Source organism: Aulonocara sp. 'chitande type north' Nkhata Bay, linkage group LG2 (genome assembly GCF_057382095.1).
Source record: "Aulonocara sp. 'chitande type north' Nkhata Bay isolate Kocher_YH1m ecotype deep benthic linkage group LG2, A_spYH_male_GT1.1, whole genome shotgun sequence".
Taxonomy (NCBI): domain Eukaryota; kingdom Metazoa; phylum Chordata; class Actinopteri; order Cichliformes; family Cichlidae; genus Aulonocara; species Aulonocara sp. 'chitande type north' Nkhata Bay.
In genome coordinates this window covers 33,381,820-33,400,400 of record NC_141345.1, presented here as the reverse complement: position 1 = coordinate 33,400,400, position 18,581 = coordinate 33,381,820, and the positions used below count along the sequence as shown (strand labels likewise).

Below are 18,581 nucleotides of genomic sequence, written 5' to 3'. Positions count from 1 at the left end.
GACAGCACAGATGTAGCAGGCAAATCCAAATTGTTGAATTTAGATATAACAACATTTGAGAACCAGAAGTCCATTAAATAGTTGTTCTGGGGCTTTTAGTAACTTTATAGTGCATCACACTCCCATTAGGAGACACAGTTTAGCCAATATGAACTCGCAGATGTTCAAGTTTCCATTTTTCTAAGTTCCCTTCCCCATCTTCCAATGAAAACTGTGTGACAATCTAAGACATGTATAAAAACAAAGCATTTTTGTAGTTCAGTGGTGGATCTAAGTGTAAATACATACAGTACTGTGCAAAAATCTTGAGCCGTGAAACCATTTTTTTAACACTTTGCTTCCAAAGAGTCAGACTTGCAATTATTAAAGTGGTCTTAAGTAATAGTTCTCCATAGTTTTCAAGGTCTTCCAAAGTTTTTTGTGACATTGACCATCTTATCAGTCATTTTCAGTCTAGTCCTTGTACCCGAGGATTTTCATAAGATTAATGTATCTATGTATTTATTTATTCTGTTCAACCACTTAACACTGACCTATGAAACATTTGTGTAACAAAGAAAATGCACCTCACTTGAAGGATGAACCAGAACCACACTTTATTACTAACAGCCTATCACAAACATATCCATAGATTCCAAACATACTGCTAGTGCGGTAAAAGCATACCTGCATGGAACCCCCTTCCTCAAAAAAGGCAGCCAACATCATAAGTAGTGCTTTTAATGTCCTTCAAGAAGCTTGGAAAACTATTCCCAAAGACAAATGAAAGAAATTACAAGGGAGCCTTCCTAACAGAGTATAGGTTGTGTTGAAGAATAAAAGTGGTCATACCAAATATTTACTTTCGAGCTTGTTAAATTTGCACAAACTCTGTTTTTGCCTTCTGTGCTGTATTTCCATGTGTGATTGCACATGTTTCAATAAATTGCTGCATCAATTTCCCATTTTCCCCAAAAATATAAAGAGATGAGGGGTGGCTCAAGATGTTTCGCAGTACAGTACAGTTGTTGAAGACACACACACAGGCGCACACACGCACAAAAAAGGCCCTTTCATTGCACGGGGACACTGAGACCAAAAGTCATAAGATTTTCTGTCAACACTGAGCCAGAGTTCTGAATTACATTCAACTCTGACGTCTTGACATCACCAGTGGTCTGCTATATCACACCAAAGATGGTTAAGCCAAGAAGCTGTGCCAATGCATTTCATTGTGGTGATACTTTTTGCATCGACAGTGGGCTGCCTTAATGTGGAAATAATGAAAATTTTACTCAAAATATATAAGACTGTATGGCGTCTGTTGTGTACATTAGCAGCAGCTGAGGATGTGGAAGCAGGGAATGTAAATGTTTATGAAATATGAACATCTTCAGAATGAGTTTGTGATTCTTTACACCAAAATACGTGAGATCAGATTGCTCTGTGTCCTACAAACTAAAATATGTTTGAGACTTCTGCATTATGCAATTAAAGCAGTCATCATTTTTATCTGGATGATAGAAACACAGACTATATTGTTTTATCTTCTTTGTCACTGATTTAATGAGTCACATTTTCACATATACAAAAAATCAGCTTTTTATCTCACATCTAAAATAGTCTAGGTCATACTACGGCACATGATTACCACACAGTCTATTACTACATAATACATAGAAATAGAAGCTTGAGTATCTTATTGGATTCATAATTTCTAATAAAGCGCTCTCTATTTTCATCCATCTGCTGCTAAATACCACTCAGTCCCAGCCATAAGTAGTGATGCGTTTGCGTCTATCCCGTGAAAGAGAGCTTTTATTTCCTGCCGTCACGTCTCCGTCTAGCAGCGGCTGTGGATGTGGAGGCGGGGAGCGGCTGTCCGTGGTGCTGATGGGAATGATGCTCTCCAGTTCTGTGCAGCCGCTACTGCGCATGTTGCATGACAGGTACACGCAAGCCTCCATCTTGGGCATCCCAAGCTAAGGCGAAAGGGCAGCAGCCATATACACGTTGATTTAAAAATAACAACAAACGGGCTCGGAAACCAAAACAACAACAAAAAAAAAAATTGGCAATTTGCCGAGATGTAACTTTTCCCCTCAAACCAATTGAACTAATCGCTTCAGTGCAGGAAGACGGAAACAGAATGGAAAAGAAAGGGAGCGAATGGTCGTGGAAGCTCTGTTAACCACTGTTTTCACAGTCAGCTTGAGTGGATCGAGATTTCTGAGGAATTGACAGGTGACAAAGCCAAACGGTAAGCAGAACTGCCTACCGTGTTTCGCGAGAGATGACTTTGTGTTATTTATGTTCATAGCGTGCGCTCGCATGTAGTGAAATCGCATGCTCGTGTTCATATGTGTTGGCATCTTCTTTCTGCATCCCCCACCCACCCCCGTCATGGTGGTCGCTGTATCCTCTGCTCTTCTGATGCTCAGGCTTCGGGCGAGTGTCAGCCTCTCTTACTTACTTTTCTGTTGTTAGAAAGAGACCGAATGCGACGTGCAGCCACAGGTTGTGAGAGCACCGGCAGTGTGCGGATTTATTTTTCTTTGGTTCCATTTCAGTATTTTTCTTGAATACATCTGAGGCCTTTCCTCGTGGATTATTGGATTAAGCAGTAATAAATAATCTAGTTTTAAGTGGTGATATTACCAGGAATATGACCTATACTTATATACATATCTCAGTTCCACCAAATGACATGGCCGGACTGTTATATCATCAACATTAATATAATAAATAAGTATTCGTTTATTTACCTAAATGTAAACCCTCTTCCCGGCAGAAATAATTTTAGGTGTTTTGTTTAATGTCCAGAATCTTAAAAAAAAAAAAAGACACTGTGCTCTAGTGACAGATTGGCTTTAATTGTTTATTATCCCATGACCCGTAGGGCAAACCATGTAGCCCGCTTGAGTCACTGTCAGCCGTTGCATGACAAAGCCTCTGCCGTTTTAACTTTGCCCCTAGTAAAACAGAGCTAGGGCAATGTTCTTCAGTGGTGGCACACAGATGAGTCAGACAGTGCCAAGGTCGAGTTATAGTTTCAGCTGAACTCATATTTATGCTTTAATATCAGTTGGGTGGACGCGTGATTGAGGGTTTTGTTTTGTTTTTTAATTTTGATTGTACACAATTATATATCGACTGGCTTCTCTGAGCTCCACTTTGGGACTGGGACCCAAAAGAGATGTCAAAATAGATATATTTTGACAAAAGCAGATCACTAACTTCTCTCTTCAAGTTGTATAGGTGCACGCTTCAAAAGAAGACAAAAGAATGCAACTATGATAAGAAGACACATGCATAAGGATTAAGCTTTCACAATCCCAACAAATATTATGAACCAGTGCGATAATGTTCAGCACTATCAAGAATTTCAAATATGTCTTATTTGGTATTCAGACTCTTTTATTCGCTACAGTGCGATGCATACTAGTTGTGTACATGCCTCTGCTTCATCCTTCTCCTTATCAGGTAGAATGTGGAAAGAAGCTGAGATTTCACCTACAGAAATGCAAAGGGGAATGTAGTGGCGAATTTCTGTCCCAAGCTTCGAAAAAATAATTCTTCCACTTCTTAATGTGAGCTGTTCAGATTTATTTCTGACTTGTACATACAAACAAAAGATGTCACGGTCAAAAAACTACAGCGCACATTTCCATTGCCGTCCTGGCTCACTCTAACCTGCTACCACACATGCGCTGTAATGTTTTCTTACCCGACACAAATTAAACGTGCAGCATTTATTCTTTAACAACATATTATACAAAATTAAACATGTAACATAATAACTGAAACAGTATCAAAAATATTTCTCTATAGATTGGCTCTAACATTTCCAGCCCCCTAATTGGAGGGCGTGAAGACTGACAATTAGCGAACACTTACAAAAGAGCCAAATAACATTAACACTTCCTGTATCACACATGGTCATTCAAATTATCTTTCACAAAACCTGTAACCGATCAGAACATATACTGTATTTTCTCATTCCAAGTTACATGACATTCTCACAGATCAAGCATAGCTTGTCAATGGGTCTTTCTAAGGTGTTAGTCTTTGTCTTGATGATCACACGCCGCACCAGACCCTTAGCATCTGGAATGACACGAAGAACTCTCCCCAACATCCACGAGCTTCTTGGCGCTGACTCGTCGACCACCATTACAATGTCCCCCACAGTTACATTTCTTCTGACCTGAGTCCACTTTTGACGCTCTTGAAGCATAGGCAAATACTCGCGCACCCACCTCTTCCAAAACAAGTCAGCAAGATATTGCACTTGCTTCCAACGGCGGCGGGAGTATGAGTCTTCCTTTCTGAAAAGTCCAGGAGGCAAACCCGGCTTTTAGGCGTCAGTGGTTCCAGGTCTGTTGGATCATCTGTTACTGTAGTCAGCGGTCTATTTCTCTATAGATTGGCTCTAACAGGGAAGATTGCATAGAGAATTTGTAGGTTGCATAAGAAATTATTTCTCAGAAATGTGGTTGAGTTGTGAAGTCCAACATTTGACACTGCTCCAGCTGTTGCCATCTGAGACGTGTGGATTAGCTTTGACATTATGCTGGCCAGGCGAGTAGTATCCAGCCCTCTGGTTTTCAGGAATTTTCCAAATCGATAAACCAATGTTGTCTTTGTTTGGGCAACTTGTTTGCATGGAGCCAAAAGGCATTGCACTCTGTACAGTTCTCAGTGCACTCAGGAAAGGATTTCTGTTGAGGAAGATGATGATCGATGTGAAGGCAAGGAGTAGACAGGGAGTTGCTGGGTCAAAGCAGTGAGACAAGGAGAGAGAGACAGACAGAGAGTATTTCTGTCTAGACGGCCTCAGTTAATACACAAGATATATGTTTGGATGAGTGTGTGTTTGTAAGCTGGTGTTGCTGCCTTGCTGTTGGTCTCAGTATCCCAATGCAATGAAAGGGCAACACTTCTAGATGGACAATGAATCACACAGGTACTGTGGTTGCAAGATGATTAATGGCCTCTATCAAGAAATGCAAAAATGCTCTGTGTGTTTGTGTAAGTGTGCATTTGTATAGTTTTGTTACTGTAAATACACAGGACCATATTATCTGTTAGTTGCCTTCACTTTAGTATTATGTTGTAAGAAATGACTGACCAATAGGGAGTGTTGGTCATAACACTCCAAGGGTTAGAAATCTAAACATGATTGTTGAAATCTAAAAAATACATTTAGAAAAAAGTCCTATTGAGCCTTTTTGATGTAAGTTCTGGACTAAACTGAAGGATATTGTAGGCGATATTTATTTCAGCTATCCTTTAAAGGTCACATTCAGCTGACGAGTCCTCAATGACCATTGTTATTCAGGTGCAATGCTTCAGTGATTGAATTTATGCTTGAACTTGCTCTGCTTTATTAAACCTTGTCAGACTGATTCATCTGTATTTCAGACATTTACTGTATGTGACATGCATCTAGAGGAAATATGAATCGATGATGTTAAAAAGAGTAAGGGGCAAAGTTGCAGTGTTCAGGAAACAACAAGCTCTGAAGCTTTAAGCTCTAGCCAACAAGGAAGCCATAGAATTACTGTCACATAACAGCTGAATTTGTGGAATGTGAAAAAAAAATCATTGGATTCACAATTTCAAATCATTTCTTTTGTTCTTGTCCCTCCATTTTTATTTTATATGGTCATTTTATTCACAATTTTTATTATTATTATTTTTCTTTTACACAGGTTCAGAATGGGCACAAGGAAGGTCGCCATTATTCTCCTAGTTCTCTTTCTTTGCTTAGACGGAGGATTTGCCAAAGAAAAAGGAGCAAAGAAAGGAAAGAAGAAAGGGAAGCATGTTTACTGTCCATCGTAAGTACCGTGTGGAATAAACAACATCGTGCTGTGTCATATTGGCCTCTGGCGTATTGACTAGGCATGTTAGCTTGATGGCTCTATACACAGTAATGCATACGTTTTTCTTGTATACAAGTCGAATAAAGAAGTAAGTTTTGTTGTTGTGAAATTTGTTTGCAATCTCTGTTTTAAATCCATTCACTTTAATCTCTTAGAAAACCTAAACATTTTCTATGAGTAGAATTTGGTTCTGCTTGATTGGCTTCAGTCAGTCAGCATTAGCTCTTGCTAATGATGTTTCTTCAGCCTTACATGTCCATGAGAGCGTCTTCGGATCTAACTGTTCTTGGTGGAAATTTGACTAGTCAGAGATTCTTATGGAAACACCCTGCTCTGTGCTGAGGCAGGCACCGTTTGTCAGGACGGTGCCCGCCTCTACTTTTTGGATCAGGAGCGTATGCAGAGACTTCCTTGGATACCATTTATATGATTTTTCTCCACTGAAAATGGTCAGGAAGGACTTAGTCATCATGTTCATCTGAGGCAGCCATGGCCAGTGACCATTACAAAATGTATGGTGCACTCATCTAGGAATGGAGAGCAGTTCCTCAGCAGATCGGGACACTTGTGGAGCCAATAGACAGATGGGGAACTACTGTCCTTTGTAGAGGAGGCTATACCTCATATAAAACATTTTCTATATACATATATTATAGTGTTGGTCTATTAAATCTATTAAAAACACAAACTTGCCTTTATTTATTTTAGTTCTGAAGCATATTTCTGACCATTTGGTAAATAAATTGGAGATAAATTAGCTGAATACCGCATCTCAATTCATGTTTAAGCCATCTGCCTTTATCTACTAAAAATGTTGCCAAACCTAAAATGAGTATGTGGGTACAGATAGTAAAATGGTTGTTATCCTAATAGCAGAACAATTAGGAACGTAGGTTTGAAAAATCATATTACGAAGGTGCATTGAATAGCACCAGCAGCTCAAAGCTAGACGGTTCTGGGTTTGAAACTGCTGGCCAGGACATGGAGTTTTAATGTTCTCCTGTGCCTGTGTGGGTTTTCACCAGGTGCTCCCACCTCAATGACTGTAATTAGGCTAGGCAGTTAAGAAAATGGATGAATGGCTATTATAGTGCCTCTTTTCTATTTGGGTGTAAAACATCTTAGGGGTGGACAACAATTACCCTTTGTAGGAAAAACCCTGACCAATGTTGTCAGTTCAGCATGGAGCTGAAGCATGGCGGACTTTGTCTATTTTACACCTAATGGATCTTACTTTTCAGTCTCTCCACCATACACATAAATAGATCTCAGGTTGTCATTGCCTCTTCAGTGCATGCCAAAAGGTGATTCTCAGGTTATGGTTTAAACTATAGATGTAAATACTGTAGATCACAAAAGGAATGTGACGTAATTGTGTCCTGCACGCTGAGTTAAGTGTAATGTAGAGCTGCGCTATCTTCTTCCTTAAATGGTAACAAATGTCTCTACAATGAAGTCTTGAAATGTGGGATAAACTGTTTGATGTAGAAAATTGGCAAGTGGAAGCTGTATGACATGCTTTGTGTTTAATGCTGCAGATGCCTTTGCGGATCAACTAAAGCACTTGGTTCCAGTTTAGCTCTTGTGCTTGAGATTGTCAGGAAGGTCTCTTAAAAAAAGAGGAGGAAAAAAAGCGGTTTAGCGGATGGGAATTGGGTTTTACTTTGATCAGGGGAACCGCTGAACATATACACACTGCGCAGCATTCTTGTGTAGCACTTTAGCCCATCCTCAGTGCATGATAAGGTTTACATAATAATATGTATTGAGAAGGGGGAATTCTTTGGCAGAAGCATTCATTGCCACCCAGGAGGAGGATTTTTGTTTCCCCTTTCTCTCTTGCCAGATCCCCTCCTCGTCCTTTTCTCTCTGTCCCACTGTATTTTTCATTAGTCAAGCACATGAAAACAAATGATGTTTGACTGATTGTCGTCATGTTGTTGGTGATATTTTTACCAAGCACTGTTAAGTTTTTTCAATTTTGTAGGAACATTTGAAGTAGACTTAAACAAAAAGAACTACATAGCACAAAAACAGATTATTTGTCTTGACAAGTCATTTATACTTGTCACCTGTGCGGCAGATTGATTCATTCAGGGGAAAATCATTTCAGTGGGTTACTTATTGGCTTGCTTACTGAACTAGTGCTGTTTTTATAAAGATAGTATAATATGTGCTTTGATCAAGCGTTTCACTCATTTATCTTAAAAAACCCTTGAATGATTTTAAAATGAAATATTTTTGCATCCTTTAGAATTTTTCACATACCCAAATGTTTTATTTATGGATGATTAAATGTCAGTACAACTTAAACTGCCCTGTGTTTACTGCTCAATAACATATATTTGTATGAAAACATGTTGAGATGATGAACACTGCAAATATTTCAAAATTCAGCATGTTGAGAAGAGTCTTCCATTAGCCCAAGGGATCTTGTCAACTTCCTCAGTCATAATCTGGAAACATCCCATAATAGCAGCACATTTCATTTCTAAACATTGTCTCAGTCTAACAGTTCCTTGGTGGTCCAAATCTTAAAAGCCAATTTAATCCCAGACTGGTAGCTCTCCCAGGTTATAGTTTAATCAAAGAGTATACAGAGTAGAAGTGAGTGCACTGTGCACTTTGTCTGTTCATCTGCCAGGAATTTGACCTGCTAATGTAATCGTGCCTCAAGTTCTCTCTCTGTCTTTTTATTTGCAGACAGCTGTCATCTGAGGATCTGGCCCGGGTCCCTGCAAATTCAACCAGCAACATCTTGAACAGGTTACTGATCACCTATGATCCCAGAATAAGGCCCAACTTCAAAGGCAGGTTTTCTGCTCTTTATCTGTTTCTGTCTCGTTTTTAATTTACATTCTAGCTGCAGTGCTGTCATGCTAATTAAAGAAACACGTGCATGTGTACCTCCAGATTTCTTCTAAGAGTTTAATGCTGGAGGTAGGAATGTGGAGGCATTAATCAAAATGCATTCCCTTGCAAATGTAACTTGTGCTTAAACAGTTACAGAAGGCTTGTGTTCCTGGGTTGACTTCTTGCCGATACTGCTGCATGGACAGATTTTAATAGACACTCGTGCATAGGACAAGTTGATATTTCTAAAATCTGGCCTTTTTGTCTGACTGATCGTCTCCCCAGTCTTCAGGTGGATCTGTAGTTTCCTTGCTCTGGCACTTGGCACCAGGAGCTGTATCTGGGACTTAATGTTTGATGTGTAGTGAGCCGACTTAGCATTCTCCCTCACTCCCTCCGACTGGTCCAGCAGCCAAACATCTGCTCTCCATTTCAGGGTGGCCTGAAATCCTCATCCATTAGCATCCATATCATAATCTCCCAAATTAAGAACTAAACTATGCCTTATGCATTACTTCGCTGTAACATGGCAAGCTGCTTTTATGGGCCCTATAGAATAATAGAATATAGTAATAGCAGCATTACCTTTGAATATTGATTCAAGTTAATGTTTGATTTGTTACATTAATGCAACAAAGATGTGAGCTCTATAACACGCCATAACTTGTGCATTAATTTTGTGACCTGCATGGTAGAATTTATCCAGTGAAACTTGTGAGCCTCAAGTAAACAGATCAAAGGAAATAATTTATTCAAAGCAGGGTGAGCGGTCTGCATTCATCAACAGTTTTATTAGTTTATGCAAAAGCCTGAGTGGGGAGGGGTGCCAATATACAGTAAATGTTTACAGCGTGAGCTTGGCAAGAAGATGGGATGATTTTGAGAAGGGATTTTTATTATTTTGCAATGCTGGGCCTTTCACAAAACCTGACCATTAATATAATCAATTAAATCACTAGGTACAATATGTATGGTTTAGGAATGCATTTACATGGATTTACAGAACAAATGTATTGTAAACTGCAGGAGCAGTACTTGATAACTGCTTTGATTTGAGACATGGGCGAAGCAGTTATTAGACACAAGGAATACAGTTTTCAAAATTACAATTTTCTCTCTCTTTCTAAATCCAGGAATTCCTGTGGAGGATAGAGTGAACATTTTCATCAACAGCTTTGGCTCAATCCAAGAAACAACCATGGTAAGGACTTGCTGCTGCAGTTTGACAGTATTGGTAATCAATACTTCTGCCAATCAGAAGCAGTGAATGAGAGCTGAAAACTGCTTTGGCCAAGTTTTAGGGAGAATTCATGAGCATGTTTTCTAGATGGTATTAGATCATTTAGCAGTGAATCATTATGAAGACTGGGGTTTGCATGCCTCATTTATCTGATGGCTTAATTGCTGATCAAGAAATGCAGTTTGAATACTAATTACTAGATTAAACTCAAGGACGAAGCTGGGTTGACTCTTGATCACTTAGAAAGCAATAAATGGAAATTCCCAGTTTCTAATAAGACTGGTTCACCTGGTGTGATACATCCAATCATTCAACAGTGTAATGTCACAAATTACCAAAATCAACAGTTTTATTTTATTCTTCCATGTGTGTTTTACAGAAATTAATCCAGGATGTCTTTATTACAAAAAACAAACCTTCTTCCCACTTAGCGTTAGTATGATTTGTCACATTGTCACTCATAAATCATTTTTGTGAGATAAATTTGACTTTTTTTTTCCCATATAAGTACAATCACATTTTTACTCAAATGGAAAGTTGATTAATAAAAATGTAAAATTTATAGTTGTTCTAAGGCTGACACATGTAATATGTATATGACCTTCTTTCAGAAATTTAGCAGTATTTATGTGTGTGGCAGCCAACATGCATTTCAGTGTCCTTCTCCATGTCCTGTTATTTAATGTTGTATAACTGATCCTATTTTAGTTACAGAACCTAAAGTTAGGTCCATCATTATTTTGACAAAGAGACGTTATTTGATTATCGATTTTTCTTAACTTTGCCTCAGTACACAAACACTGTGAATTTAAAATCAAACGTGATTTATATGCAGATTTTGAGCTTTAATTCAAGGGCTTTTACAGACTTTTTGCATCAACTGTTGAGGGATCACAGTTATTTTTATACCTAACCACCCATTTTCAGAGGCTTACTTACATAATTTTAAATATAAGATTAGTTTTGAATATTTTGATGAAAACCCTTTACAGTCAATGACTCCCTTGAAGTCTAGAGCCCACTGACATCACCAAATGCTACATTTAGTTTTGTATTAAATATCAGATAAGCGATCTGTTTGGTTGAGATGGTGGAATTGACTTACCCATCCAAGATTTTTTCACTGCTTGGCCTTAAAAAATTCTTGCATTTCTTTTGTGGTGTGCTTCGGCTCATGATTAGTTTGCACTGTGAGAGTTTGCCCTGTGTTTCACAGCATTTGAATAAATCTCTGCAAAGAGTATAGAGCTGTACACTTCAAAATTAATCCTGCTACCTCACTCAGCAGTCATATCATCAGTAAGCCCCATTGGCCCGGTTCCAGTGGCAGCCATACATGCCAATGCTATAAAATTGCCTTCCCATGTTTGATAGGTAATATAGTATGCTTTGGCTCATAAGCTGTTGCTTCTCTATATTTTTCTCTTCCCATCATTCTGGTAAAACGTAGTCTTGGTTTCATCTAACCAAAGGTTTTGTCAAAACTGTGCAGGCGCTTTTAATTCTGGCAAAGTCTAATCTGACCTTCTTATTCAGGAGTTTAAGTTGTGAGTTATCTTTTTCACATCTCTCATTTGGTTGCTCCATTTTTCACAAAATATCAAGGAAACTGGCCTTACATGGCCATTAAACTGCTTGTTACTCAATTTTCCAATTAGTTTTTGTGAACTATGTAAAAAATGGTTTTAGTTCCTAAACATTTTTTTGTAAAAACCCCTTCAATTAAAGTTTAAAGTCTGCACGGCAACCACATTTTTATTGTTATATTTAAAATACACTGTGGTGATGTACAGAGACAAAATTACACAAATGTCTTCGTCTTTGTCCAACAAATTATGGACCTTGCTGTATTGCCATTGAAACAACCAAATGTCCAAGAATGATCAGTGTTCAGCAGGGTTAAGTGTTCCATCATGCTCACTTTTATGAGTCATGGCACTCTGAACAAAGTCTTGGATAATATATCCTGGAGCTGGCACTGCTTGAAAATCTGCCACACGGGGAAAAGATTGGCAGCAGATAGGTAGTGTGTATTTGCTTATAAAATACTCCAGTCAAGAGTTTCACTCTATTATAGACCACTTAGGATGATAAGTGGAAAATCCTTACAAATCACAGGACCCAAAGATGGTGGAAGAAAATGAACACATCAGGAGGAAACAAACAAAGAAGAAGGGTAATGAGGAAGAAAGAGCTGAGGAAAACAAAGACCTCGAGGAAAAAGTTTTGACCAGTGAAGGAAAGTGTGAAAAACAGACACCATGTTAGAGAGAGAGAGAGAGAAAGACAAAGGTAAAGTGAAATGGATGGGAGAAGGAAGATTAAATCAGACAGTAGGAGGCCAAAGATCATTAAGACGGATAATGGAAGACAGGGATGAGGAAATTGAGTAGTGAAAAAGAATAAGATAGAGGAAGCGGGAATAAAATTAAAAAGTGTGATGGTTCAAAGTGTGATGAAAGCAAAGGAATAATAAAGACCGCAAATGGCGAGAATAATCTGAAGAAAGAGACCATAACAGCGAAGACAAAAAGGGAGGATCAAGAAAGCAAGAACAAGAGCCAAGAAAGACAAAGTGGAAGAGAAAAATGCACAACTCTCAAAAGGGTAGCTTGTTCCTTTCTTCCTTTTTCCCCCTGGACACCTGAGGAAGGTTTGAAACAAATCTAGCAGAAGGAGGAAGAGACAGCTGGTCACCTCTACCCTCAATTTTTCACTCTGTGGGGTATCTGATCTCAGGAAACCTTCTTTCATTATTCACACCTCCCTCTACCAAACACTCACTATATTTAACATACCTATTTTCACATTATGATTATAATCTTTAGAAAACAATGACTAATTTTCTTCGGAGATGGAATAAATTGTTGTTATATATGTTTTTTTACTGCTTCTCAGCTTTAGTTTCCCTCAGTGGTTATAGAAAGTTCTTAAATCTCTCTGGAATCGAATGTTGTACTGGCAGCTTGATTGTGAGCCAGAAGCAAGATATATTTCCTTGTCTAGTTTTTAGAGAAGGAAAAGGTGTGGGAATTGGCCCGTGTCTCCCTCAGACAGAGAAGAGCCACCAGAAGCTATTCATGTTGTAGCTCAAGGACTAGTTCAACACAGGTGTCTAAAATGTGGTTGTATAGAAATGATATCTTATAAAATAAGATATCAACAGCTTGATTGCAAGATTCCCCTTTCAAAAGAAAATAATGCATCATATGGGCCACTCCTTAACTGTTTATGCCAAATTCTGACCCTGCCTCCGACCCTGCCAAGTATTTGCATATTTTGGTTATTAAATAGTGGTTGAGTTACTTTTGCCTCCCTATCAGGTTAAAACAGTCTTTTCATTCTCCTCTCACCTCTGGCATCAACATTGGATTTTTACCCAGAGAACTGCAGCTCATTGGAGATTTTCTATGTTTTGGACCGTTCTCTGTAAACCCCAGAGATTGTTGTGTGAGAGAATCCAAATCCAGCAGTTTTTCAAATACTCAGAGCAGCACAACAACCTAGAAAGGCTCAGAGTCACTTAAATCTCCTTTCTTTGCCATTCTGATCCTTGGTTTGAATTTCAGCAGTTTTTTTCTTTGACTAACTCTACATGCCTAAATGCACTGACTTGCTGCCATTAGATAAAATATTTACACTGGCAATTTAACACATGTACCTAATGATTTGGCAAGTGAGTGTATAAATGCTGATGGACAGTGGAAAATTCCTCAGTAAAGTTAAAATTTGTTTTGGGGTACATAAAAGACACAAATAACCCTTAAAATCTACAATTTAACTGTTTTTGCTCAGCGTTAATTGACATCTCTGCACTGGCTGAAATAATAATAACAATATCTATGTTCACCAGCTAGCTAGGTGCCAAACCATGTGAGAAGTGAGTGACACGCAACGTGTCACAATCATATCAGAATTTCTATTGGCTCAAACTTGGCAGATTTGTGTAGTCTATAAACACGTATATTCTATTTATGTCATTTGAACTGCTGTATTTTGACATTGCCGGTAGCTTAGCTGTAGCATTTTTACCTGAAGGCTTCAGCTTCCGGGTAACAAGGAAATGACGTCATTCACGTAGATTACTCGAAATTTTAGTGCCGGAAATGGGCTTCCATAATTTTGACATTGCATCATTTATGTATTGCAAGTGTAATGGCCATGGGCAGTTTTTTTTCCTTGTAATAAATACTAACATGTTTTAAATTGCAGTAGATGCACATATGCTAAAATTGAGTTATTAAAAATTCTAATGGTTTCTCATTGACTTTACTTTAGATTTAAACAAGCTGCCATGTCAAATAACAAAAATGTCAATAATAATATAGTTTCAGGTAATAAAAACTAAATAGAAGGGGAGAGTATACGTTTAAGGCATATTTCCTACACAAGACTGAACACATGCAAAGCTGATATTTCAGCCATTGTATTTGACATACCATCTGTCTTCAACCTCAGCTTAATAGCTCACCTGCTCCCAGAACAGCTTGAGGCCCACCATCAGTGTGTGCACAGAGATGTGTCCCAAAGCTCACAGTGATACTTTCCCACCATCAAGAATGTGGACATTTTACTAATATGTGCACTAATGAGGTACTTGCTGTTGCTGTGTTGATAACATTTGACCCTTGGACTGTGCAGTTTCTTGTGTGTTGACCGCTTTAAAGGCATTCTGTTGCAGATGTAAACTGTCACTCTGCACTTAAAGTAATCTATATGTTATTATTCATTATTCAAACATATTTAGGAGGCTTAAAAATGTTTTTGTTACCCTGTTAAAGCATCTCATTCATTCACACAGAAAATGCACTTTTTTGTACCATCCCCCTTAAAGCTTCAGAAAATGTTAGCAGAAAGATTAGCATATGCTTTATTTTATTCCATTTAGAGAGTTTGCCTTTTGGGCATCATTTACCGTGAAAGCACCCAAACTGTGTCCAGTTGAGTTTACATGGAAGTAACATTAACTGTGTTTGTACTCGCCTGGTGTTACACTTAACAGGATTACAGAGTCAACATCTTCTTGCGGCAGCGCTGGAATGACCCCAGGCTGAAACTGCCAGACGACTTCAAGTCTGATTCTCTCACTGTTGATCCCAAGATGTTCAAATGTCTCTGGAAACCCGACCTGTTCTTCGCTAATGAGAAGAGCGCCAACTTTCATGATGTTACCCAAGAAAATATTCTCCTCTTCATCTTCCGTAATGGAGATGTCCTAATCAGTATGAGGTAATTTATTTACTTTTTTTTAAACTTGTTTTTAATCAGTGTACTTGAAATGTCGTTCAGTCTTATGTGATTCGTTGAAAATAGTCACTTCATCAGATATGCAATAATCCAGGAAAATGCAGCATTACTGTAAATTTTGCTATGACTTAGTATCTGGTTTAATTCAAAAGTCCTTTCGACAGTACCACTCAATTTTAGTTTGGACCATAAGTCATGAATCTTCAAGTTTAAAGCTGATGAAAAAAAAACTTTAAGTTAAGTAGAAAGGATTCTGTCTGCAAACAGATCTCATACAGTCTAGGAATGATCTTCACTAATATTTTATCAATACCAGCATTGATTTATGATACCAAAACATATAGCTTATGATATTGATATAGCATTCTATATTTTTTACTAAATGGCTTAAACAGGGTGTATTTATGCTTTTGCCATATTCGCTGATCTTTATTTCAAGTAATTATGAGGTTGTTTTATCACTTAGATCTGGGGTCAAGCCCTGTGATCCCTACAGTTTAAAACAATTGGAGATAAAGTACCAGAATTTCAGGAGTGGGACCGCGCCTCCAAACACGCTCCTCCTGATTCTTATCTATGTAGTTTCCCCCAGTTCTACAACCTGTTAATACTCGTTTACGTTCCTCACCCTCCCTCCTCTTTTCAATTCTTTAACTTCTTCACTTCTAATTAGTACACAGGGATCTGCTGGGTCCGGGAGCCACCACCAGTGGCCTTCCCTAAACCCCAGCTCAATTCACGTCCACGGCATTCACCTTTATCTACTAATACGCTTTCAAACCTAAAATGAGGACGTGGGCCCAGCTAGTGAAAGTAATATAAAATGTGTTCTTTCTGTTTTACTACCTAGCAGTTAGGCTTTTTGCATTTCTAAATATTCGGTGACAAGCATACAACAACTGAAATAATTTGACTCCAATTAAGGAATGAAGGAACAGCAATTCAAATTTCCTGTCTAGTTTTCTCTTATCTAGTTATTGAGACTGGAGCTCATTTGGTTGTTTGAGTGTTATCCATTTATACTGCACTTAAGCGGTGGCTGGTGCCTAAGTACTAATTAGAAACATCTACAAAGCACTTAAAGTCAGTTCTGTGTCCTGCATTGATAACTAGAGACTAATTTTTAAAAAAGGATAGCGTAGCGTTACCCTGCCTATCTTGAAGTCAAGTCAGTCACAACTCAATTGTTGGAGCTGGGCGGCCATACTGAAGACACAGCCTTTTCAGCAGCCTTTTAGCTAAAGGAGTCCAGTATGCTAGATATTAGAGTTATTAAATCTTGTATTTGAAAGGGATCAATAGGGTGTTACCTTACATCTAGCTTTCTATAAACAGTATACATTAAGCTGTATTTCAGGCTATTAGAGTTTATTATTGGCCATAGAACAAAGAATGTAAACACTTACATGACTTCAAAAGTAATCACTTCATAATGGCAGCCTCATAGTGGAATATTTAGAAATTTGTAAACCATGTTAGGCCTCAGTCCCAAGCTGGCGATTCCCTGACAACCTCTGCTTGCTATGAAAGAAATGTGTGTTCTTTAACTGGTTTGCAAGTGGTTCTTAGGTGTTGCTGGATTTTGCTAAGAGAAATCAGTTGCAATGAAGATACCCCTTTGTGACTGCTTTGGTCACCAGCAGATCATCAGGGTCACTTGTGTTTTCCATGGAACAAACCGACTTATCTGCAAATTCACCACCCTGTAGTAAAACTTGCAAAATTGTGGCACAAACTGGAATCGGAGAACATTGGCCTTCAAAATAAAAGTTGTGCTTTACCACTGAAACCAACACATTTCAAAAGATGCATCTGACTTCATGAATAGTCTCTTCACAGTTTCACTATGCTTCCATTCACACTACAGGGAACCATGGCAATCATGGCTTATCACTTCTTATCAATACTTCAACCAGTTATCAATACCCACTTCTAAGTTATTACCTGGTTGTGTGTGCCTTGAGGGCTGTATCCCTGGATACAGAAACAATTGACCATTAAGATTGTCATATTGTGTCAAAACACTAACTGTTCTTTTTAGGCTTTACTATGGCTTTTATGTCAAATAAAAAGGAGACACCTCTTGCTACTATTTAGAGCAAAACAACCTCCCAGTGAGAAAGGAAAAAACATATTTATCAACGTGTCAGAGCACTCCTTACGTTGTGGTACATCTTATCTCCTGGCTAATTTGGCATAGTTTCAGACTGAATTAATGTAGCATCAACCTTAGTAGTAACCAAATGACTGCTCAGTGTTCTCAATATTAGACTACATAAAAGTGCAAAATTATATTATGTAGCTGTGGACACATCTGTAGACTGAGCACATTAAATAATTTTTGACCCAGCTGCATAGAACTATTACCTGTAGTGCTGCCAATGTATTTAATCATGGATCATTTGTGTCTATGACCTGAAGTACTGCAAATTCACTCTGATATATTTTAGTCTATACTGGAAATATTTGCCTGTGTTTTCTGTCCTTCTTTACTTTATTTTAATATATTTTCTTCAGTAATTAAGACTGTAAAACTGGAAACTCAAAAGATAAAACTGTTTACATGCACAAGATTTAGTGGAAAACAGATTTGTACCCGGCCTTTTACCTTACAACAAGTAGAATAGGTTCCAGGCCCCCATGTAACACAAAACTGGATAACCAATAGAAATGTGAATGTACAGACTTAATCTTCAAAGGGATTGCTGCCAGGTTTTATTCATCTCCAAAGAGAATTGTCTGTATGTTTGCATGTACCATTTTATTCCATGTTAATATATCACTCAGAAAAAAAAACCCTTTCGGGTTAAACCCTTGGCTCCAGTGTAATCTAGAGTTTCATCTTGTGAAGTGTATACAGTAATATATGCAATGAATACAATAAAGCAGCCATAAAGAAAAAAAATAAATATCTTCTTCCTCCGACAGGTTGTCCGTCACCCTTTCTTGTCCACTTGATCTGACCTTATTCCCTATGGACACACAGAGGTGTAAAATGCAACTTGAAAGCTGTAAGTTTTCCTAAATTAACAACTCTTTAAAGTATCTCATCAGTATACACATGTGCTTGCTGATATTTTAGACATTCAGTATTTATGAGTTGGGAATATAGTTGTTGTTTTTGTAAAGTAGTTGGTTTTAGGGTAAATAAGAGCATTTTGCTTGTGTTTAGCAGCCAATTCCAGTGGTGAACACTTAGTGCAGTAGAATAAATCATCATATTTTAGGGTTGTTGTGAGAGTCTCATAGCTAATTGAGCTTGACATGTCTTTACTGCATCTTGTTTACAAAGCAGTTAGACTTAAATAAGCAACATAACTTGAAGCCATTACCCTGTAAAGCCAAACCTGACTGCTGAGATGTATCATATTCTG

General features: G+C 38.1%; 1 protein-coding gene across 1 annotated transcript in view; it reads left to right on the top strand.

Moving 5' to 3' along the window:
* The first annotated feature begins 1,905 nt into the window (after positions 1-1,905).
* Positions 1,906-18,581, top strand: part of glrbb (glycine receptor, beta b) — a 30,080-nt gene continuing 13,404 nt past the window's right edge. Inside the window, exons 1-6 of the mRNA XM_086259949.1 lie at positions 1,906-2,239; positions 5,694-5,822; positions 8,571-8,677; positions 9,854-9,921; positions 14,963-15,189; positions 18,136-18,218. Coding sequence (XP_086116075.1) covers positions 5,701-5,822; positions 8,571-8,677; positions 9,854-9,921; positions 14,963-15,189; positions 18,136-18,218 — 607 coding nt within the window. The 5' untranslated portion in view covers positions 1,906-2,239; positions 5,694-5,700. The remainder of the gene's footprint in view (positions 2,240-5,693; positions 5,823-8,570; positions 8,678-9,853; positions 9,922-14,962; positions 15,190-18,135; positions 18,219-18,581) is intronic.